The sequence below is a fragment of the Drosophila elegans genome, unplaced genomic scaffold (assembly GCF_018152505.1).
Source record: "Drosophila elegans isolate 14027-0461.03 unplaced genomic scaffold, ASM1815250v1 contig_814, whole genome shotgun sequence".
Taxonomy (NCBI): Eukaryota; Metazoa; Arthropoda; class Insecta; order Diptera; family Drosophilidae; genus Drosophila; species Drosophila elegans.
In genome coordinates, this window is record NW_024546167.1 from 14,929,936 (window position 1) to 14,954,454 (window position 24,519).

Genomic DNA, 24,519 nt, shown 5'->3' on the forward strand with positions numbered 1-24,519 from the left:
AAAAATTGTCATGGCACAGAAATATTTGGTATTCATTTATCATTTAAGATATGAGTTTTGTACATATAAAATATGACTTATATTATATTTCTCTTACATTTCCATACCAAATACTCATCATCTACCTTTTAATGTACCACAATCATTAAAAGAATTACACACTTTTATTGCCAATCAGCATTTACAAGTATGAAGAAATTTGCATAGCAATACCGCTTAGACGACGACCTGAAACTCCTCTTCTGTTTTCAATTTATATACTTATTTATTGGCCTGGACATTCATAAATTCGATGTCGTTCAGCCCATAACAATCATAATCTTCGATATAATTTCCACTTTACGGTTGCCTAGCTGTGGGGCGATAAAAATGTACACATTGATATGTTTTTATGGTTGCAAAAAATAAAACAAGGAAAGTAAACAAATAAACAATGTACAGGGACATCAAAGAGCAATTTCAATGCAAAACGGCTAAGACACACAAACACATTCTTACCATATTTCCCATTTTCCTTGTTCAAATGCAAACGCCTTGAATGTGTTGACAATTTATAGACAAAAGGTTGGTCGGAAAGGCTGGCAAGAATAACATGTAATTTGACAAAATCCATAAACCATAAATTTTTGGCCAGCCCAGCACTAAAATTGCCACATCCCCTGGGGGAAGTTCCTCCATTGTCTTTGCCAGTGGACTTGTTTCGCTGCCCCCAAGAAAACTGTCTCGTAATCGGAGGCAATAAAAAGAAAAGCAGAAACGCATAAAATATTATCGAAAGCAGTGCGAGTAGTTGGTAACCCTGGTAGCCGCATAAAAATCACCCAAGTCCATAAATCGCCATCAACCAGCAGCCATCACGACTATTTGGTTAAATCAACCCAAAGACACGAGCCGAAATAAGCATTGAATAAATTTAGTGCCCACTTTCGGGTATTTATCATGTAATGCTCGGTGCCATTTTATTAAATGCCCAATTAGAGGGCTTTTGCTCTGATTCTTGAATGAAAGCAGCTCAAATGAGCTGCAGATCATAAATTGTGACGGATGTAATATTTGCTCTTAATCAGACATAGTTTTCCAATAACTAAAGAGGGTTTGTTAAGAGTCACAAACAATTTTAATTTGTTATAAACTTACGATGGAAAATACCTTTTTCGAACTTAAACTTCAATCTGTATCTGCTTTTTCTCATGCTAAAGATGCAGAGAACAGAGAAAAGGCATTGCAGAACAATTTAATTATACGCTTAATTTGCTTAAATGGCTGAAGGATGCCACAGCAATTCAAGTGTTGACAGTAGTAACAGTTTGAGCCTTTAGAGGAAAAAACTAAAAAGTCTACTTTTAACCAATGAAAAGGATCTGCGTTTTTTGCCCATGAAACTTTGTTTGATTCCAAACAAAAGAGCGAGGAAAAAGTGAAGGGGGCGGTGATGCGAAGTAGAAGGCAAACATTTTGGCGCTTGCTGCATCAAACACATGCAGACAGCTTAAGCACTTGATGCCTGGCTTTTCCTGGGAGCCAACCCACATCCTGTGGGTCCTGTGAGCCACCCAGCCTGCATCGGTTATTAAATTTGCGTGGAGTATCCCACTGTCCTTTGTTAGTTGAGGCTTCGCCCGGGATATGCGGTAGCCTAACTCATAGTTTGCGGAGTTAGTTGGCCTAACTAAGTTTTGCACCAATTCCGAAAGTTTAGGCACAACTTGGATCCCCAGCTCACCGTAAATGCGATTAGAATCAAGAGAACTTTGGCACAAGTAGCTAAAGAGATATAGAAAATTAATGACTAACAAGAGAACATTTAATATAAATAAGTGTAGGTAAAAGATGTTAATTCGATAAAAGCAAAAATATAGTTAAAAACTATCTAAAACATATAAATATCTGCCCCTATAGTTATTTAATTTGATTCTTCAATGTGGAAAGGACAATCTTTTGTGGTAAAAAAAATTTGATGGCCTTGTGAAAGGTCAGACGTTTGCCACAATATGCTCACATCACCTGCAGTCCCCCAAGATTGAGTTGCTACAGCTTTGGCCAAGTCATAAACCAGGCTCCTGTCGAATCTGGCCATGTCCTGTCCCGAGTCCTTTCTCATGTTCTCGTCCGAACTTTCCGGCAAATGACATTTGAGCACGCCCGCACAATTCAATTAATGGGCATTCAAATGATATAAACCTGCTGAGGCATTTTTAGTGCAGCCTCCCAGCCGAGTGCTCCGTTTCATTAGCAGGCGTCCACAGTGAATTGAGGTATTGCCAGGGGATGCATGAAAACTGGACAGGGACAATGCCAAGCCCATACCACACCCACACTCCGCATTCAAGCCATGGCAACTACACACGTGTCACATGCCCAAAGGCAAACAACAGGTGCAAAAAGAAAAAAACCCAAAACACAACAACATCCTTAGTAACAGAAGCCAGAACACTGCGAGAATGAATCCTAGAAAATAATAAATCCTACACAAAACTTTAAATTAATTATCAATTTTTATCAATTTCTGCTGTTATAGAAATTATTTTGTTAATTTAAAATTTAATAAATATATGTAATTTTATATGTATTTATTTATTTATTTCATTCCTAAAATATGTCTTTATATAAATGACCTTTTTTCTGTGTAGAAACCACCACTTTGGGGCAACCTTGTGCGAGTTGCCCATGGCAACCGAAAAGGTCAACAATTAGTTTGGATTTGGAAAAAGTGAAAGAGTTTCGGTGAAAACTGAAAGTTCACAAGTGGCGTTGGATGCGGAAAATCTAAGTCAAGATGAGCCAGCGCACTAAATTCATAATAAATACTTCAGGTGAGATTTGGAGGGACTTACCATGAAATACATTCCTGAAAATATCGACATCCCTCAGTGGAGTACTTCTCGGCCCGTTTGCCGGGTGCAGAGTTAGACGAACAAACTGCCATGATTCTGGAGTTTCTAGAACAGGAGGAACACACGGTCATCTCGGCAGTGCACAGTAAATCTGATGGCAAAATCCGATTCCACCACCGCATACCGAACGAGGAGCTCTGCCTGCTTTTCTACAAGGTGCCGCAGGTGGGGCAGAATCACAGGCAAGGTGGTGAGCCGCTGCTGGGCATTTTAACCCTGGAAGGGGGCCTGGTCAAGTCGATTTACAACTCCGTTTCTCGGGTCTTCTCGCCCTCTGCCAACTCGGCCCAGGTAAGTCTAAGTCTATATGCCTTGTGTGTTGGCCAGTGTAGTGTGACGTAGTGAAGTGTAATATTCAACCTGGCTAATTCCCTCACTCGGCTTAACTTTCCATGCTCGCTGTGTCGCACTCTCTGCAGCCTTAATTGCATTTGCGCATAATTCAATCCAGCCTGCAATTTCATTTCTTCAATTATTCTTTGCTCTGACCTGCCATCCAATTTGCCTTTTCCGATAGGTTTAGGTTTATTTTGCACTCCGCTCTACTTATAAAATATTTCATTATTTTCAGCGCAGCGAATATGGGCCCGAGTTGAGTGGAATTCTGGAGAACTTGCACCAGAACCTGGGATCCAGCTTGGGCTTACCACAGAGCGGTGAGTTTTCGAAACTTTTTATTTGTTATGAAGACTTTACCACCACATTAGCTTTTGAAGAGAAAATATTTATTAAATAATAAGAAATTATTTTAAATTAATATTTTGGTGAGAAGAAACATTTTAAATATTGTTGCTAACACTTGACTGTTTAATTTGATTAGGCATTACAAGTCTGCGAGAAGAGATAAAATATTGGAAGCAAAAACTGGGCCAAAAGTCCAGTTCCCGTTTGGACCGCGAGGCAGCACAAGTGTTTATTGGCGTCCTGGAAAACATCGAAAAACAAATCAGGTAAGGAGGTAATTTAAACATTTCCCCATAGTTAAATTAAATATTTAATCCCAGCACTATTGATGGTGCCAATCCGAGTGGTACGATTGAGGATTTCCTCGACCATGCCCACAACAATCTAGACGAATTATGGCGCCTGCCCTACAACTATCCGCAGCAGAGGATGACTGATCTGCTGGACATCATTGGCAAGCGGCTGTTGGAGGTCTGTTTGACCCAGTTGCTGGCCGAGGACATCTGGAGTCTGAACTCGAGCCACGTCAACAATCTGATGGGCCAGAGTATCGACACGGTGGACGCGTGGATCCAGCTTTGTGACTCCCTTACACGCCTCTTTTGGCCAAATTACGTGAAACATCCGTGGTTGGGTGATCCACACATGCCGAAAAGGGGCCAACAATTTAAAGAGAGACTCAGCGAGATCCGGAGCATCAAGCAGTTGTATAAGCAGATTGCCACCTTGCTCGACGATGTCGAACTGCAGGAAATGTTCCAGGAGCAGGCTCCTTTCACTGGTGAGACAGCTCGACTCACAAGGGTAGTAAATTATTAATATTTACCTTCCAGACTTTAACATCTTCGACACATCCTCGCTGGGGCAGGCAAAGTGGCACAAGGCTCTGCAGCACTTTGAGCTGGTCCTGCAGCCAATTGACGAGCGGATCGCTGCCGCCCTCAAAGCCCAGTTGCATAACCACCTGAGCAACCCGCGGCAGGTGATCTTCATCTTCTCCAAGTACGAGACTCTCATCCAGAGGCCAGCTGTCCTGGAACTGCTGACCATCGAGAGGGAACAGTTCCTGCAGTCGCTGCACATCCTCCTGCAGGACTTGCGCAAGGCCATGGTGGACTCGAACATGGAACCGGACACGGGACACTTGTCGGTGATCTGCAACGAGTGTCGCTGGCTGAAGGTGGTGCAGCACCAGATCCAGGAGATCGAGAAGGTCAGCCATTTGATAAGTGGACGCGAGGGATTCGACAAGATCAACAAGGCGGTGCAGGAAATCAAGGAGGAAACGGAGTCATTACTGCGCACAAACTTTGAAATTTGGTCGGGTCAGTGCTCTACGGCTGTGAAAAGTGGCGAGCTAAGGTAAGTTTTAAATTCTTATACATTTTTAATGTTTTACTTAGTATAATGTAAAACCAACGTTTGAAAAATCATATTCAAACGATTAGCAATCTTATCTTATTTTAGAAGTCTGAATTATTTTAACCAACGATTGCAAATTGTTGAAATATACTCTTGATAAATTATTATAAATCATCTTTATCACCAAATTAGACTTCGCGACGATCAGGCGGTTGTGAAGTTCGAAAAGGAGGGTCGTCAGCTGATGCGCGTGACCTTCAACCCCAAGCTGGTGACCTTCTGCCAGGATGTGCGCGAATTCGAGAATCTTGGCTACAATGTTCCCCTGGAACTGCGAGCAGCTGCCACCCACGCAGCCAAATACATGTGCTATGCCCGAAGACTCCAGCAGATCGCCACGTTTCACAACACAATTGGGGATCGGATGATTCCCTGCCAGCGGCCCATTATGCTGAAGAATGCCTTGGAGCTGCAGCGTTTGGTCCAGAGCGAAACAGTTGCCTGGCAGGACGAATCCTCAGTCCAGCGCTACGTTGATATCCTGCAGGCAGCCGTCTCCAAACTCTCCACGGATAATACATTGCTGGTGGGATATCATGAGCAGGCCAAGAGAACGGTAGGTCCCTATAAATAATAATATTATATATATACAAAATAAGAAATTAAATAATTTTTTAGGTCATGAAACTCATGTCCACCGATCTGTTTACCCAAAACCAAATCTGGAAAGATGAGCTGCGACATCTGCGTGAACTGGTGGCCACTTTGGAACGTCAGGGCTACACCCATTTGGATGCCTTCAAGTTGCATTGGGATCACCAGTTGTACAAAGTGTTGGAATACCAGTATATCTTCGGGTTACTCGACATGAACAACAAGCTGCCGGACATACACGTAAAGCTTATTTTCCGACAGAGAGAACTTGTGTACAGTCCGCCGGAAGAGGAAATTCGGGACTTGTACTTCAGTCAGCTGAGACGCTTTATCGAGAGACCCTGTAATTTCCATGGTCTGTCGGAGCACAGTCAAGAGCTCTTCAAATCGATGGTCACTGTGAATCGTCACCACTTTGGACCACTGTACCAAAGGGCAGTCGAACTGTTCGACAAGCTGGAGGACTTCAAGACCATTTGGCTGCCCTGGATCGCTTTGGGATGTGTGGATGTGGAGCAACTGTGTGGGATTCACTTGAATGAAGCCTCTGATTGGGATCGTAACTTTAGAGCCTGCAAACACTTCAGTCAGCAGTTGGCAAAACTTCAGCACGCCGAGGAATCCATCGATTGCATAGTGATCAATGTACTGCCCCTGAGATCGGATATAGAACTCATTAGCCGACGCTATTGGGAGGCTCTGGCCAACAGCTTACGAACGGCTATCCTCACGGATGTGAGTTTAATTCAGGAATTCCTGCAGAGTGCTCTGCAGTTCCTTCAGAACGTGCCCATGGACGAGGGCAGCATCAGTCAGTCGGGCATGAAGTACGAAAAGATAATGACTGAGCTGCCGCAGATCGAGAAAACGTTGGAGGCGGTGAGGGAAAAGGATGCCTGTCTGGCAGGCTGGTGCAAGGAAAGAGTGACTGCCCTGTCGGGAATCCTGCAGCAGTGGGAGCAGCTACAGCCTCTGCTGGAAAACCATGCAGTGATCCTGCAGCGACAGGTGGACATGATCAAAAACCAGGCGGAGACACAGCTGCAAAATCTGAAGAACGAAGCAGAGAAATTCCTACTCAGGTGGGAGTCTACCATAGCCGAACTGGAGGCCAACGAGCACTCTACTCTCGAGGTTTTCAAGGAACGCCGCATCCACTGGCAGCAATTGCAGGAGAAGAAGAAACAACTGCTGGAGGAGTGCTCCAAATTTAACATGGAGTTCCCATCGGAAATGCTGATTCCCTTCAAAGAAATCGAAGAGCAGATGGAGCAGCAATCGAAACAGTGGCAGGTGTATGATGGTTTTCTCACCGAACTGCAGCCAATTCTGCAGGAGGAGTGGGCCATTTACCGGCGTCGTCCGTATGTCTTGAACGAATTCATTGGCAAGTGGGAGGGATCCGTCCATGCCTCGATTGATCTGCCCTCCAAGCGAATCCGTCTGCAGGTGGAGCGACTTCAATCGGCTCTGCCAATCCTGCAGCAGCTGCAGTCGGACTCCCTGAGTGAACGCCATTGGGCCAGGATACTGCAGCTCCTCAACCACAAGAGCCCCAAGCCCCTGCACTCTATAATCCTCCAGGACATCCTAGATGACTTTGATGCCCTTCAATCGGCTGCCCCAGAGATCGGCAGTATTGTCAGGCAGGCTTCGAGCGAACAGATTGTGAGACAGGCCCTGGTCGAGCTCGATCAGTGGTCAGTCACGGCCCAGTTGAAACTGATCACCAGGACGGATGCCTCGGGCCAGAGTGTCTCCCTGATCAAGGACTACCAGGAAGTGCTCAACAAGATCGGGGACAATCAGTCGCTGTTGCAATCCGCCAAGAACTCGGCTGCCTTCGACAGCTTTTCGGATCAGGCAGAGCTTTGGGAGAGTCGCCTGAACACATTGGATGCCCTTCTTAGCAGCTTAAATCACTCACAGAGGCGGTGAGTTAAATATTTCATATATTAATTATAATACAAAATGGTTTGATAAAAGTTTCAATTAAATAATGTATAAGAAATGAAAATGTTCTTATTTCAGAGTAAACTTATTAAGAAACTCTACTGCTATCCTGTGATAATACAAAAAACTTGTTCACCAGTTCAATCTTTTGAGTTCTAGAAAAAATGAAATAAATTAGTTAAAAATTTTTTAAATTAAACTAAATTTTAAATTACTCAAAAATAAATTCCATTGAAGAAGGAAGTAGTAATTTGTATTATAAAACTTATAATGATTACACTCCCTGCTTAGAACCAGTAACAATTCTTAATCTTAAGTTGACTATTTTATTTAATCTTACATTCTCGCAGTTGGGTTTACTTGGAGCCTGTCTTCGGATCTGGAACCCTGCAACAGGAGCAGGCATTGTTCAAGCGCATCGACAAGGACTTTCGTTTCGTGATGCGGGAAATCGAGATGGATCCGCGGGTCACTTCGCTGACGAAGATAAACAACATCAGCACCATTGTCAATGCCCTGGAGACCCAATTGGCCAGGTGCCAGCAGAACCTGATGAGCTACATAACCGTGAGTGATTATCCATTCCAACAAAGCATGCATATAAAAGGACATAAAATCACCTTCACAGGACAAGCGCAACTCCTTTCCCCGCTTCTACTTCCTGGGTGACGATGATCTGCTCGAGCTGCTGGGACAGGCCAGCAAGGATGCGGATGTCATCCAGCGGCACATCCGCAAACTGTTCCCGGGCTGCCACAGCCTCAGCATCCGGCAGCCGGCCCCTAATCCTGCCACATCCTCCGATACCAATCAGTACAGCATCGTGGCCGTGCACAGTGCCGAGGGCGATGAGCTCAGGCTAAGCCAGCCCGTCGAGATGAAGGGCGACATCGAGGTGAGTCACTGGCCAATTAAGTGTTGGAATATGAAGTTAAAATATTTGACAATTAACAGCGCTGGCTGAATCAACTGGTCACAGTGGTGCAGGATACACTGCGCGATCAGATCTACGAGTGCTATACCAGCACCACCGGCGGCAGTGATAACCTCAGTGAGAAAATCCTCAGAAGCTATGCCAGTCAGGTGCTGGCCACAGCCAGAGCACTCCACTTCACCCGCCAGACGGAGCAGGCAATCGGCGGCATGTCCTTGGGGAAACTGCACCAACAGCTGAAGAATGAGATCACCCATTTGGCCGCCCTGAAACACAAATCCCAAAGTGGATCCCTGATAAGTCTCAAGCTAAGAGCCCTTCTCCTCGACTTAGTGCACTACTCCGGGGTGGTGGAGCAGCTCCAGAAACACAGCGTGGTCCACACCAGCGACTGGCACTGGCTGTGTCAACTCAGATATTACCTGGGAAAAGTGGGCGGCACACCATCGAGCACATCGGGTGGCGTTAATGCCAATACCAATCGACAAGTTTGTGTGCGCATGGTTTATGCCGAATTTGAATACGCCTACGAGTTTCTCGGCCAGGCCAGCAAGTTGGTCCACACGCGGCTCACCCACCGCTGCTATCTCATCCTCACCCAGGCCATGCACATGGGCCTGGGCGGTAATCCCTTTGGCCCGGCTGGCACCGGAAAGACCGAGTGCGTCAAGGCCCTGGGGGCCATGCTGGGACGATTGGTGTTGGTTTTCAATTGCGACGAGGTGAGTCAGGCGACACACTCAGAAAAATGCCTAGCAGGTGCTCACAGCACCTATAAAATAAACATTATTTTTAATTATTCATTATTATTTTTAAAAAATTGTTAGAATACCTTAACATAAAATAAATTACAGTCAGATAAAAAAAATTTTCTATAATTTCTTTAGCCAATCGGTAATGTTCTCAATGCAATTATTTAATACTCCGATTTGCAGCTACTAATTAAAACTGTAGTTCTAAAATAGTAAATCATCACTATACTTCGAAGTATATTTGTAAAAATTTAAGAAAAGTGCAAATTAAATCTTTGACTGATATTGTAGAACCCTCTTTAAAAGTACAATTTCGTTATTTAGTTCTTTCAATTTCTATAAAATATTTTAAAGCCAAGTAACTTCAGTTGTTAATAATCGTTTTGTTGAGTGCATGCTAATGCCTTTGCCATACGTCATAATGTCGTGGATTGTTTGCAGAATGTGGACACCGAGTCCATGAGCCTCATCCTCACTGGCCTGGCCCGCTGCGGGGCTTGGGGCTGCTTTGACGAGTTCAACCGGCTGCAGGAGGCCACCCTGTCGTCCATCTCCATGCTGATCCAGCCCATCCAGAGCGCCCTGAAGGAGCGGGCAAACAGCGTCCAGATTGGCGAGCGACAGGTGAGCAGGATGAGTTATGGACCGGGTTGAAGTTGAAATTGGTGTGACAAGAGTAATGGCTTGATTGGTTGTGTTGGCTGTCGGTTGAAGTTACATAGCTTGCTTTTAAAAAAAAAACTTACCTGTTTTTGCGACTTTTCATAGTAAAAACTTTAAATTTTTATTGATTTTAAAGACCTGTAAGTAAATGCGTTAAACGAAGTTTATTTGCATGCAAAACATCTTGAGATTGGTTGTTTATAGTATTTCTATAACACAACGTTTTTAATATTTTTTTTTGAATACCTAAAGGTATTAGGATTAGGATTAAAACTCAATAATTAATTAATGTAAGCCCACAAATCATCATTAATTACCTTTCTTGCACAGGTTCAACTCAACCAGCACTGTGGCATTTTTGTCACCCTGAATCCGGCCGGAGCCGAGTATGGTGGTCGCCAGAAGCTGCCCGGCAACATCCAGGCCCTATTCCGGCCCATTGTGATGCAGCAGCCGGAGCCCGGGGAAATCGCCCGGGTTATGCTCTTCGTCGAGGGCTTTTCGGAGGCCTCATCCATTGCATCCCGCATCGTGGAGCTATTCGATTTGTGCGGCAAAATGCTATCTGTCCAGCGGCATTACGACTGGGGACTGCGTGAGCTGAAGACAGTGCTCCTGGTGTGCGGCGAGGGTTTGAGGGGGCAATTAACCAGTGAACCGGAGAACACGCTGGCCAACGAGGAGATGTCGGTGGTGGTGCGATGCCTGCGCTCCTCCACCATGTCCAAGTTGGCCCCTCATGATGTCAGTCGTTTCGAGATGCTGCTGCGGAATGTTTTCCCGGAGATTGGCAGCTCGACGGCGCCAGAAACGCTGCTCCATCAATCTCTATCCGCCGCCTTTGCGCAACTGGGACTCTGCCGCAGCGAGAGGCAAATTGAAAAGGCTTTGCAGCTGCACGAACAGCTCCAAAAGCGAATGGGAGTGGTGCTGGTTGGACCGCCAGGATGTGGCAAGTCCACCGTCATGGCCCTCCTTAAACAGGCTCTGAGTGGTGGGTCCCAACTGAGAGTGCACACCATCAGTCCCAAGTCCATGAGTCGCGTCCAGTTGCTGGGACGGCTGGATGCTGATACGCGTCAGTGGCAGGACGGAGTACTAACCCACACAGCGGTGGCCGTCAACCAGGAGCCATCCCAAGTGCACTCGTGGATCGTCTGCGATGGCAGCATAGATCCCGAGTGGATAGAGGCACTCAACTCGGTTCTGGACGATAACAAGTGAGTGAAACTTAATTACATTGTTTACAGTTTAATTTATACACCCTTCATATAGAACACGAGTTCATGTCTTTAGCAATACTTGTTTGCTTCTTATATTTCGCTCGTTTTTGCGCATAAATTCGTAATAATTATTTCGCGGCTGGCCATACTATCATTATATCATATAGGTATACAGTAATCGTTATATCGTATTGTAGATCGTATCATCCTAAACTTGCAAATATTGTATCGTCTATCACTTAGCGACTAAACAAAATTCGTACAGACCTAAAAAAACAGAGAAATGCTTGAAACGATGACGACATAAACAAATTATGACGGGGAAGCCCACTAAAGTAACGTACTGCGGATTGCGTAACGCAACATAATACGTATCGGCATTTTTCAAATGGCGTCTACTTAACATACACAAAAATGAACATGGGTGTGTTTCAGTGCGAGTGTGTGCGTTTAAGATGTTGGCACACATCCTTGAGAGTTGTGACTACTATAGGATATTTGGGGAAATCGTTTTAAGATTAAATATAGAATGAAGGTTCGGAATAAATACATAGATGAATATCTTAACCAATCCTCTATTTAAATTAAATATTGTAGACAAATTATTTCGAATATATACGCAATAAGTTTTGCCACAAGTTTCCTCAACTCTGATGAGTATTTAAGCTTTATCGTTTTATCACAACGTCTTATCATTGGAAAGTCGAAAAAGGTTTTCCTGTAGCTGATTCCTGTCATATGCTATTGGTGGAAAAATAGTTATTAACTAAATATGGCCTTTGAGAAGGTTGCAAATATATTGATAGTTTCTGTTATTCTATGCTTTAAAGCTGTGTGACAAAAAGGCAGCCTTTAAAAGTGTTGTATCGGTTATATATATAGAAAATAATTTTTTCGTTAACACAAAGACAAACATGAAAAAAAAATACTTTTGAAAATATCCATTGCTCCAAAAATAAAAAGGGAATTAAGTTATTTAAAGTTGGTTTTTAAACAGCACTTTTACTGTTTTCCTACTAAATCATTCTCAGGGTAGAAAGTAGTAGAAAGTTTTGATTGGGAGCATACAAAAATTGTACTAAGATTTCGCCAAAATCATTTCTTGCTCGGTAAATGGGATTTGAGAATCACATAACTAGTTAGATCACAACTCCAGGCGTGTGTGCCCTCAAACTTTCGGATGCGTTTAGCTGGCTAGAGAGTTGAGCTTAGGACTACGGGTGAGAACCCCTCACTGCGGTGCATGCTGCAGTTGCTGTGGGGCGGCAGGTTGTTGCTGCTGCTGCTGCTGTTGCTGGTGCGTTGCAGGTGGCGGGGGCGGCAGTGACGGCAGGGGCAACGAGGGGGCGGTGGCGGCAGCGATCGCATGTGTTGCATGTGCGCCTGGGGTGCCATATGCTGGAACATGTTGCAATGCTGCTGCTGCTGGAGATGATGTTGCTGCTGCTGCTGCTGCTGTTGTTGCTGATGGGCGCTGAAATGGTGCTGCTGCTGTGGCGGTGGCTGCGCGGGATTCACATCGGGCCCGGTCTGGAGTACGATCTCCGGTTCGAGGTTAATGACCATTTCGGCATCATCCTGCTGCTGCTGCTGCTGCTGCTGCTGCGGATTCCTCAGTGAGGCCAGTGCCGCCGCCTGAGCTGCTGCCATGGCCGAGGCGGAAATGTCCTGCCCGTACTCCTGCTTGATGCCATTCGGCGGACCCGGGTACAGACTGGCACTAAGGTTCTGATGCAGGATGGGGTGACAGAGCTGCGGCATCAGCGTCACTCCAGCGATGGGCAATGCGGGATGGCCGAAGCTCCGAGGCGGGTACAGTTGCTGCAGCTTATTCAGCTGCTGCAGGTGCGTGGCATGGGCGGGGGGCGTGGCCAGCTGGGTGAGCTGGCTGGTCATCATGCGGTTCCGCTGATGCGCCAGCTGGTGACTCAACTGCTGCTCCTGTAGATGCGTGGGCGGAGGTTGCTGATGCTGCTGCTGCTGTTGCTGCTGCTGCACCTGCTGGTGTTGCTGCAACTGCTGCTGCTGCTGCTGCTGCTGCAGCAGTGGCGAGGGCTGCTGACCCTGGGGCGGGGTCGGTGGCACACCCACCTCGGGCTTCACCACAGGCACTGGCGGTATCATGGCCGCGAACTCCGGCGGTAATTGCGCGGGATCCGTTACGAGTAGGCCTTTCTTCCGGTCCTTCCGGATCTTGTCCCTCAGCTTTTCCAGCTGCCTGAAGGCCTCGTTGGCCCGCCGCGCCTTCTTTCTATCCCTGTCACGCTCCTGCTCCAGCCTCCTGTACTCGGGATTCATGCGCTTGATCCGCTTCCTCTCCCGGTCCCGCTCCCTCTGGATCATCTTTAGGCGCAGCTCCTCCTCGGGGGTCAACTGCAATCGGAGATGGAAAGAGGGAAACAGGGGAAAAGCGTATTAAAGCACTGTGTTCGGGGCCACACAAACTGTGGGAGTTTGTCTGATTGGTTCGGAGGGTTTCGAGAAGTGTCAACGGTCCCGGGATCTTCTAAGTCCCCCTACCACCCCCTAATCTCAAGCCATGTGAGTGAGTGTGTGTGTGTGTGTGTGCGTGTCGTGTGATTCGAGTGTTCGAGTGTGGGTTCATTGGTGTTTTAAGATAAGATATAGAATATTGGAAAAATGCTACGTTAGCACGTCGTGCCTTCTTGCGGAATCGATCGCGCTCGCGTTCCATTCGCCGGTACTCGGGATTGAGGCGCTTGATCCGCTTCCTCTCGCGATCCCGCTCCCGCATGATGAACTTGTGGCGCGCCTCCTCCTCGGGGGTCATCAGCTGAAATTACAGAGAGAGTGGTTGGTTGGCAAACGGCAGTCATGTCTCGATCTCGATCTGAGTCTGAATCTCGGGCAGTGTTCTTGTGTGGCTAATCATGGTCTTATTTGGGGCACTGTGTTCTCCACTCATCTTGTCTTGAAACTGAAATCTTTACAGGCTTTTGACCTTGCCATCGGGCTGGAGGATACAATTCGGCAGCAATGTCAACTTTATTTTCGAAACAGACGATGTGCGGCATGCCTCACCGGCCACCATTTCCAGAATGGGTATTGTCAACATGAGGTGCGTCTTAAACTTAATCCCAAACTTCCATAAACTTATTATTTAATTGTTTTGGAAAGCTTTGACTACTTTCCGGCCAAGGAGTTGCTTAAACATGAGCTATCGAAGGAACCCTATGGCGATCTGTTGGAGAACTATGTGGATGGTAATTTTCAATATGCTGTGGATTGGCTGGAGAGTCAACTTTTGTTAAAGTGAGTTACTGATGTTAAATGATAACAAATAAGAATTACCATATAATTTACAGCTAATTATTTTCAATAAAAATCTAAATATATATGCATATTTCCACAGTCATCTACCTGGTATAAACCGTGCCCACATCATGCGCTCACTGCTGCTACAACTCCATGGCTCCCAGTCTCTGGAGGAATACGGAGCAGCCACCCTTAGGGCATTCTTTGGTTATATGCCCAACGATCGGCAGCGGGAGTTCGCCCAAATGGTATTGAAACGCGCCAATCTCTACATAGGCAATCCCAACTACGCTGAGCTAACCTACTATGATAGTCGTAGACGTTCCCTTGAGCAATATCCAGTGGATGCAATGGAGACAGCTGAGAAGGGCTCTCAACTAATAATTACATCCTACATGAAATCGTATTTGGACACACTGGAATCCCTGCTAAAAACTCAGGGCAGCAGAGTGCCGCCCTTTATGTTGATAGGTCCCAGTGGCGCGGGAAAAACCCTGTTGCTCCAGAGAGCAGTGCTGGATAACTCTGGCTACCAGTTGGCCACCATTAACTGTTCCACTCAACTAACACCCAGTTACATTTTGCACACTTTGAGGATGCACTGCGTCACAGTGAGCGGCATCAAGGGACGGGAGTACCGACCAAAACAGGCAAGACTAGTGCTCTTTATGAAGAACTTGGACCTCTGCCAGCAGGATTCCTGGGGAGCCTGCGAAGTGGTGGAGCTGCTGCTCCAACTGGTGCAACGAGGAGGCTTTTACGCCGAGAATCTGGAATGGATTGGCGTTAGCGGGCTGCAAATATGCGCCTCCATTAGCGGAAACACCGGAAAAATCGCACCGCGCTACTTTGCCATCAATCAGTTTGTGCGAGTCTCACAACCCACCAGTCAGGATATGCTGGAAATCGTGCAACGACGATTGGAACCGCTTCTGGGCGAGCACTTCAGGGGTTTGGCCCATCGAGGAGGATCGGGGGTCAATTTGCAGCACGTCAGCGAGAGCCTGATGGAGTGCTTCGAGAAGGTTGGTAGCCTCAGCCACCCTGCTGGAATTCATCATCACAGGGCCAGCTAATTGACTTCACCCTCTTTTAGCTGCAGGCGACTTTCACCGCCACGGGAGGCAGGCAGGCACACTACCAGTTCAGCCCCAAATGCATCATGAAGCTGCTGGACGCCCTCGTCTTTTATCCAGTTACTGATTTCAACGAGGTATGTTTGCAGTGAGAAAAATGATGGGGAAAATATGACTCTTTATAAAAGAGATTGCAAAACAAAATCCGGTTTGCTAATTTTTAGCACGATATAATTTTAAATCAATTTAAAAGCTAAAAGGGAGAAAAATATATGTTAATGATTAAAATAATTCTTATTATCATACAAGAAGAATCCAGTATTTAGTCTTTACACTGAATACTTTTTGCTCATACTTTTTGAAACAAAATATATGCAGTATTATACAACTACTATAAATTTCCTCCTAGCTGAGATTTGTCCTATTTTTTTTTCTTCAGTTTATGGCTAATCAGATTGAAAATTTTCGTACCTTTTTAGGCACTCTACTGCGAGCTTTTAGGCATGTTCCGCGACAGATTAATCAGCGAAGAGCATGTCCAGCAATTCGAGGCGATACTCAAGCAAACGATGCGCAAATATTACGGCAAGGAGGTGAGTTGAGTCTGCAGTTTGGCAAATGAAAACTAAGCTAATGAAGGACACCCTTTCAGAAAGTTTTTTTCGTGCCCAAATCGCCGAAGTCGCGGGGTCAATTGCATTGCCTAACTCACGACGAATGGCTGGAGGAAGTTCAGAGACAGGTGACCATTTGCAGTGAGTATTAAATAATATTTTTATATTTTTAGTTTTAATCTGAAAATCAAAAGAGGAACTCCTAAATTCGGTTTAAAATCAGCTTTCCATTTTCCCTAAGACCCTGATTAATTTATCTCTTAAAAATGTTAATTGATATTGAGTGACTTGCAATCTGAAGGGTTCACTTTTTTGAAGTATTTTTAAAATTATTCCCTACCTATATTTTAACCAATAAATAGATTCAATGTCAGATGGTTCTGCTCACGCATCAGTTGAAGTTGCCCGGTGGTAATTCCGCAGTTTCAAGACAAGAGGAGGAGATGGATGATAGTTTGGGGTAATCGGGGATAACTACACTGGGCCTGGGCGTCAGCTTGCGAAATCGATCCCGCTCGCGTTCCATCTGCCGGTACTCGGGATTCATGCGCTTAATCCGCTTCCGCTCGCGATCCCGCTCCCGCATGATGAACTTCTGTCGCGCCTCCTCCTCGGGGGTCATCCACTGAAAGTACACAGAATCATCGAATTTCGTCTGAGCATCGGTTTGTTTTTTTTCTATTTAAAAAGTATTGCAGTAGATGTGAAGAAAAAGTGGTTCAGAGGCCAACTTCAATGAGAGAGCTTTATATTGCGAGGGAACAGCTTCAAAAATATTAAATTTCACAAAGAGGATAGCAATAAGAACTAAACATGTTAGTACAATGCAACTAAATATAACTATAAATTGTCTTATTTCCCGCAGATACCGAAAGCTACAGCATCTCGGCTCCCATCACCGAAGAACTCCTGAACAACACTGCTAGAATAACCAGAGTTCTATCGCGAACCGATGCCCACATGCTTATTTTGGCGCAATCTGGTGGAAGACACCTGGATGCCATATACACGGCGGCCACTTTGCAGGAGGCCAAGGTGCTAACTCTGCAAGGAGGATCCTTCTACGATCTCTCCGAGTTCTACAACGATCTTAAAGTTGCCATGCAGACGGCTGCCCTGGAGCAGCAGATGAGCTACCTGCTCATCGAACACTGCTGGCTTACTTATGTGCCGGATATTTTGAAACCCATCGAAGCCCTGCTCGAAGGAAGCGAAATCCTAGAGCTTTTTGGCGATGATCTGGAGACGGTGGCCAGTACGCTCAAGCAGGCGGCACAGCTGGAGGGATACCAGGAATCTCTGGGAACATACTTCATGAAGCGTAGGAATATAAGAATGTTTTTTACATGGTTTTTAATTGAATACATTTAATTTCAGGTGCCCGTGAGAATCTGCACATCGTTCTAGTTCTGGATCCGAGTAGTTCCAATGTGCAGGACTACTTCAAAAATTTCCCTGCCCTGCATCGTCAAATGGATTTGCTGTATGTTAGAGCTGAATCCAGGGAAACCTTAGCCAATCTGCCCAAACAATATATCGAGTTGCTAAACGATACGGTGGCAGGCGGCGGAAGTGGGCGTGGCAAGGTGCCCGCCTGCAGTCATTTTGCTGATATATCGGATGAACTTCCCCCAGATCAGCCATCGCAAAGATATTACCAACTAATTCGCAGCTATTTCCACATGTACAGCAATGCAGTCAATGAAATCGATCAGAGATTGGGCAAACTGCAAATGGGAGTGGACAAATTGGCCTCGGCTCACGCCCTAGTCGATACCCTAAAATCCAATGCAGCAGCTCAGGAACAGGCTTTGGGTGAGAAGCGACAGCTGGCCAATGAAGCTCTGGAAATGATTTCATCCACGATGAGGAATGCGAACGAACAGAAATCCAGCATGCTGGAACTGAAACAACAGACGCAAAAGAGCAGCGAGCAATTGAAAGTCAGGCAGAGGGAAATCCAACAGGAATTGGCCGAAGTGGAACCAATTTTGGCGGAGGCCAGCAATGCAGTGGGTCAAATCAAGTCGGAAGCTCTGTCCGAAATCAGATCTTTGCGTGCTCCTCCAGAGGCTGTGAGGGACATCTTGGAGGGTGTGCTGCGGCTGATGGGCATACGAGACACCTCCTGGAACAGCATGAAGACATTTCTGGCCAAGAGGGGTGTGAAAGAGGACATCAGATCCTTGGATCCGGCTCGAATCAGTCCCGAAAACTGCGAGGCCGTGGAACGATTACTCCTGGCCAAGGGCGATTCCTATGAGTCGAAAAACGCGAAACGTGCCTCGGCAGCAGCCGCTCCCTTGGCCGCTTGGGTGCAGGCCAGTGTCCGCTATTCCCGGGTGATCCAGAGCATAAAGCCCCTCGAAAGGGAGCAGAACGAATTGCAGAAGAATCTCAATGCGGCGGAGGACGAAATGCAGGAATTGGCCAGTGGACTGGACGACGTGGACAAAAGGGTCAAGCAGCTGTCGGCCAAGTTGCAGACTTACACCCAAGAGGCAGCGGTGCTGGAGCTGAAGCTCCAGGAGGCCAGTGGCACTCTGCAGACAGCAGAGCTCCTGGTGGGCAAACTAAGTGCGGAATATGCCACCTGGAGTGATCAGTTGGCGGAGCTGAAGAAGGCCCACAAAACACTGGATGGCAAGACCCTATTGATAGCCATGGCTGTTAATTACTATGCGGAATTGGGCCTGGAACAGAGAAGGTTAGTTATCTACTTCCCAATTTAAGAATTTTAAAACTCATAATGGTAATATTCCCAAAGCTCTTCGCTCAAGCGTCTGGCGGAGGACTTTCATCTGCCCACCAACTTCGATCTGCGTGGAACACTGCTCACGGAACAACAGCAGATTATTTGGGAGAGTCAGGGTCTAGCACGCGATGCCCAGATCATCGAGAGTGCTGCCCTTCTCAGGGAAATACTTTCTCTACCCTATGGAGCCTGTCCCATTCCCCTGCTCTTGGATCCCACACAAACAGCAGCCGAGTGGTTGATGGCCCATCTCAAGGGAAGCGGAAGGGCCTGCGAACTGACTACCCATGGAAACGAAAGACTATCCTATCAGCTGGAGCTGGCAGTGCGTTTTGGAAAGACTCTTCTGGTAACCGACTGCGAGCAACTACGTCCTCCGATCCTTCAGCTGCTCCAGGGTCACGTTTATGTGAGATTCAACAAGAGACAATTAGCCATTGGCTCAAAACTGGTGGATCTCCACGAGAGTTTCCAACTGGTTTTGATCAGTAAATCCGATCGTCTGCATTTACCCGAAGAGCAAAGGAGTCAACTAAACCTTCTGAGATTCACGGTCACAGCAGCTGGCCTGGCCGATCAACTAATGTCCAAGGCGATTGTCTTACAAAATGCCGAGTTGGAGCAGCAGAGGATAGAGCTGCTACAAAAAGAGGGAGATCTGCTCAAGCAGCGAATGGAAATGCAGGACAAACTTCTTGAACAGCTCTCAAAATCGGAAGGAGATATCCTACGAAATGAGCAACTTTTGGCCAGTTTGAATGAGGTGAAACAAAGCAGCGCCCAAATAGACGAGGCCCTTAAGCAAAGTGGAAAAATTAGAGAAACTCTACTAGCACAATTCGGTTCCTTGCGGGAACTTTGTGCCAAGGCCTCAGCCTTTTATGCTGGTCTCACTCAAGGCTATGAGTTATCCGCCTTAGTTTACATAGAACTGTTTCTGGGGGCACTCTCCAAAAATCAACGAGATGAGTCAAAGGTCTACGAGTTACTGGTGAGAAGTGTTTACATGAATTTGGCAAGAGCCACTGCCAGAGATGGTCAGCTTTCCCTATCACTGTGGGTGTGTCATCAGGCATATCCCGATAAATTGAGCCCCAAGGAGTGGAAGTTGTTTGTGAACAATTTCATGGGATCATCAGATGGCAGTATGCTCTTAGGTCAGCTGGGAAAACTGCCCGATTGTATGGGCAAGGAAGCCCAATTAAAGCTGGCCATGTTGCTGCAGTTCTTTCCGGATCTGCGAAGCAAACTGCAGTTGGACAAGGACTATATCTGGCGAGGATTCATCGAGGCTCAAGCGGACGATGTGCTGCGTAAGTTAGAGAAATTATTTACTTAATATGTTTTCTATGGAAAGGTAACATTTTCCCACTTACAGCTGCCTTGGGCTCCAGTTTCCAGCGCATACTTATTGCTCAGATATTCCGACCCGACTTGATGCTTCATCAACTGCGAAAAGTGAGCAGTGATCTGCTGGGAATTTCAACAGATGCCTCTACACAACCTTCTGTGGAGCAGTTGCTGCAGCAAAGCAGCTGTGATCGCCCCATCTTGATGATTAGTCAGGCGGAAAATGATCCCACCACTGAGCTGAGAAAGTGGGCCAATCAAAAGTACAGGGAAACGGCCATTGGCAAAGGTGCTGAGAAGCGAGTTCTGGCCGAAATGCGACAGGCTGCCATAGATGGCCACTGGCTGTGTGTTAAGAACGTTCACTTGGTGCCGGAATTCCTGGCCCAAGTGGAAAGGGAACTGAGTGAGATTCAAAAGTCTAAGGACTTTCGATTGTGGCTGCTGTGCGAGTCCACCGAAGGATTTTCCGAGTCCGCAGTCTTTAAGTGCCTCAAAGTGCGATACGAACAGCCCAAGGGACTCAAGCAGATTGTTATGCGTTTGCTGCAAAACTACGCAGCTGAGCAAGATCAGAGCTTCAAGAACCAACCGAAGAGTCTCAAGATGCGACTGGTTTATTTCATTCTAACTGCAGTGCTCCAGCAAAGGCGGCAATTCATTCCCCAAGGTTGGTCCAAGTACTATGAATTTGGCGAAGCGGATCTCAAGGCGGCTTTGGGTATTCTTAAATGGATGGATCAGCAACTAAATTCTGGAAAATGTGACTGGTTGCTGTTGCAACGACTGAGTGAAGCCCTAGCTTTTGGTGGGAGAGTCAACAACCTGAGGGACTTGGAGATACTGAGGACCTATCTACAACAGTTCTGTTCAGCTGATGTCTTGAGCAATCGCTGGTCTCCTCTGGGATTATCCCTATCCATACCCACTAGTGGCCAGCTGCAGGACTATTATGCGGCATTGGAAAAGCTTCCCGAACTGGATGAGCCCAGTATGTATGGTTTGGCCAATCAGGCCCAGCAACAACGCGAAATTGAGCAGGCAAAAAGAGTTATCAAGGAACTGAGGGGTCTGCACTATGGCAGAGGATCAGCTGGAGACTCAGGAGGATCGGGAGATTCCAATGATCAGCTCACTGATCGTCAGAAGCTCGAACAGCAAATTAAACCCCTGCTGAATTTGTGGAGAAAACTAGCCGGGTCCTGTACGATAATGCAAACTGTTAAGGAGGCGAAATCTGAATCGGGAGAATCACCCTGGGCACTGTTTGTGCTGGCCGAATTGAAAGTAGGTGCCGATCTCTATGGCATTGTGCACCAGACTCTGTCGCAGATGCATGCCTGGCTCAAGGACTCGCAGGACGTGGATGGCAGTACACTGAGAGCCCTGGCAGAACAACAGGTAAGGTTATACACTGACAAGTATAAGGAAATATATATAATTATGTTATTCGTTAGATTCCTGCCAGTTGGCTGAAACTATGGAGTGGACCTGGCAGCAGCAGTGCCGTGGATTTTCTGAGAGCTCTAATTGTTCGCGTCCAGGCTGCCGAGTTGCGATTTCGGGAGCAACTGGCTCTGGAGTTTGGCGAGGAGATCAATCTGATCCAAGTGTTCAACTGTGAGAACCTTTTGGCCTGCTTGAAGTTGCTGCAGTCACGAAAGTTGGCCGTTTCCACCGAACGTCTGCAGCTCCAGACTTGTGGGCAACTAAATTCGGATGGAGATTGTAATGGTGTAACTATCAAACTGGCGCCCTTAAAGGTGAGTAGAAGAATATGGTTTTAGACGGTCTTTAAGCAACTAACTTATAGATTTAATAGAGCCTAATTGGCATACCAGATTTTTAAATGGCTTAATCAAATTGAGATGTAATTTGCAATTTTCCTGAACCCCTATTACTAAGCATAAAAAGCTTAAAGAGCATTTCGTATTTCAATTAGAAGTTTTCTATATTGTATCCTAATAATGTAAACAAAACCAGCAAAATGTATTGTTTTAAATATTTTCATATGTTGGATAAATTAGGATTTTAGACAGACTACGTCACGTCCTTTAGTTACAATTAAAACCATTGAAAAAAGTATATAAACATCAGTGCAGTAAAACCAGATCTTAAAGTTCTGCAGCATTGCTGTTCTAGTAGGTAAACCAATATAATTTGGCAGGTTTTAGGATGGTTAAGTTGTGATCATATGTGCATATGTTGTTGGTTAGTTGGAATAGGTAACAATGTAATAGTAACAATGACTAGAAGCACATCCTAAAAGATATATCTATATATCTTTTGGGGGACTGTTGGCATCCTCCGTCCTCCTCCCCCTCCTTCACCTATTTTCCCCATTGGCTTCTGTGCGTCTTCTTGTCTTTGTGTCTCACCTTCCCCATTTTGGCCATAAAGTGGGTCTCCATCGCCGTCTCCATTCTGGCCGTTTCCATGGCGCCCGTTTCCGTGATCCTGTGCCTCCTGTTTCCGGTTCCCCGCTTCACGTTCAATGCATCGAAATCAGCCGATTTTGCCCGTTCTTTTCAGTTTTCTCACGCAGTTTTTTTTTGTTTTCATTTGATTGACATTCCGGTAGAGGTGGGTGATAGTGGTGGAGAAGCATCGAAGTCATCGATTTTTCCTAAATATCGGTACTACCGATTCTTAACAGAGAGTATCGATGCTTATACGTCTCTAACAATGTTATATCAACGTTTTTTTAACATTTCTCTGTTAGTTCGACTTTTTCCTAACAGTTCTCTGTTAGTTCGACGTTTTCCGAACTTTCTCTGTTAGAGGTGGCAGCACCAACATATCGGTACTATCGATGTTTGGCAGAACTTATCGATGTCTATCCGTCTCTAACGATATTTTCTTGGCTCTGTTAACTTCTCACTCAAGTTCTTGCACACATAGCCTGGTTCCACTCCATTTCTTGGTAACCCTCTGTTAAAATTGCTGCTGAAATGCACTCAGTATTTAACATCACTCATGTAAGAAATCTACTATTTTATAAACCAAATTTAAAATTTACCCGCCAACAACTGCTTTGAACTGCTTTACAGAATGTAAAATGCATGTAAAATGCATTGGTACTGTGTAAAACCAACAGGTGGTGCCATGTGGTGTCCCAAGAAAATTTCAGAGAGTGAAATGTTTTAAGAAAAGTGAGAAAATTTACTAATATAGCGATTTAGAATATATAAACTTAACAGGGTCGGAAATGTCTCCGTCTGCAAGGGTATTTTAATTTAAATTAAAATATATTTTAAAGTCTTGGTACATTTTCCCTTGCAGATTGATGGCGCCAAGAGTGGAATGGACAAATCGAACCCCTTTTACATCAGTTACAAAATAATGGAAGACCCCAATACTGCGAGTGCCAGTAAATCGAAATATGGAAACAATTCTTTGTATCCCACCCAGAGAAACGAATCGAAGCCCAAGTTGCCCCTATATTCGCGGAGCAGTCGGGACAAGTTAATTTGCCATCTAAATGTTGATAATGTGACGGGCACTTCGGAACAGATTCTTTTAGCTGGAACCGCGCTGATCGTCGAGGATTACTAGATAACAAGCAATACGAATTACCAAACATATTTATATCTATAAAACTCATTTAGAAGTGTACCAATGAAAATTAAATTAAACTTAAATCGTTTTAAACAATTTAATTTTGTATTTAAAAATTAAAATATGTCCTTAGTAAATCATTTTTTCCCGCTCACGAATCCTTTTTTAAGTCCAGACTGATTGTTAATAAATATTCAAACAACTAACAATAAGCCGGCCAAACACAAATTCGGAGGGGGGCATTAAACATTTAAGGCCATAACTTTCGAGTGCTAATTGATTTCCATATGTCAGTGCCTGTGTTTATTTGGGGATGCCCCCGAAAATTAATTTCCCACAGCCTAAGGGATTTTATTGCGTCCTGCTACTGCGTCCGGCTACCCTCATAATCTGCTCATATTAAACTAATTGCCGTAAATTTGAACAACACAAACTGCCATAAATGTTGGCCATACTTTCAGTTGCCAAGACATCCTCGAACCCTCGGGCTCAAAACCATTTTACCGTCAAAAACTTGTCTTAACTTTAATTAAGTGGCATTATGTTCAATTAGGCAAAAGTTTCCAATATGCAAATTAACACAATTTGCGTGTAAAGTGCCTCTCGGAGCAAAGGAAGGGGCGAGGGCGGCATTTCTGTGGGGCGTGGCAGGCAAAGATTCTGTGCCAGATAAATTGCCTTACACACAAATCAAAGTGCCTCGAATCGGTGGGCGTGGCAGTTTGTTAACTCATTTTGCACATTTAGCTATGCAAGATTTCCCATCTCCTC

General features: G+C 45.5%; 2 protein-coding genes across 2 annotated transcripts; one reads left to right on the forward strand and one right to left on the reverse strand.

Moving 5' to 3' along the window:
* The first annotated feature begins 2,726 nt into the window (after positions 1-2,726).
* On the forward strand, positions 2,727-23,910 carry LOC108149414 (cytoplasmic dynein 2 heavy chain 1). Its single transcript, XM_017276973.2, has 25 exons — positions 2,727-2,813; positions 2,872-3,185; positions 3,466-3,550; positions 3,715-3,844; positions 3,899-4,359; positions 4,412-4,940; positions 5,133-5,556; positions 5,619-7,528; positions 7,898-8,114; positions 8,176-8,442; positions 8,502-9,203; positions 9,675-9,857; positions 10,227-11,116; positions 14,073-14,198; positions 14,258-14,392; positions 14,493-15,420; positions 15,492-15,608; positions 15,951-16,064; positions 16,124-16,226; positions 16,951-17,406; positions 17,463-18,792; positions 18,853-20,153; positions 20,219-21,591; positions 21,648-21,953; positions 23,473-23,910. The coding sequence occupies exons 1-25, from the start codon at positions 2,777-2,779 to the stop codon at positions 23,743-23,745; spliced, it is 12,711 nt and encodes a 4,236-aa protein (XP_017132462.1). The 5' UTR covers positions 2,727-2,776; the 3' UTR covers positions 23,746-23,910.
* Positions 11,184-22,805, reverse strand: LOC108149415 (nuclear transcription factor Y subunit beta). The gene is given in 5 exon segments (XM_017276974.2): positions 11,184-12,460; positions 12,463-13,492; positions 13,767-13,913; positions 16,564-16,710; positions 22,569-22,805. Coding segments are annotated over 5 exon segments (1,494 nt in total). The 5' UTR covers positions 22,629-22,805; the 3' UTR covers positions 11,184-12,350.
* Positions 23,911-24,519: the final 609 nt, after the last annotated feature.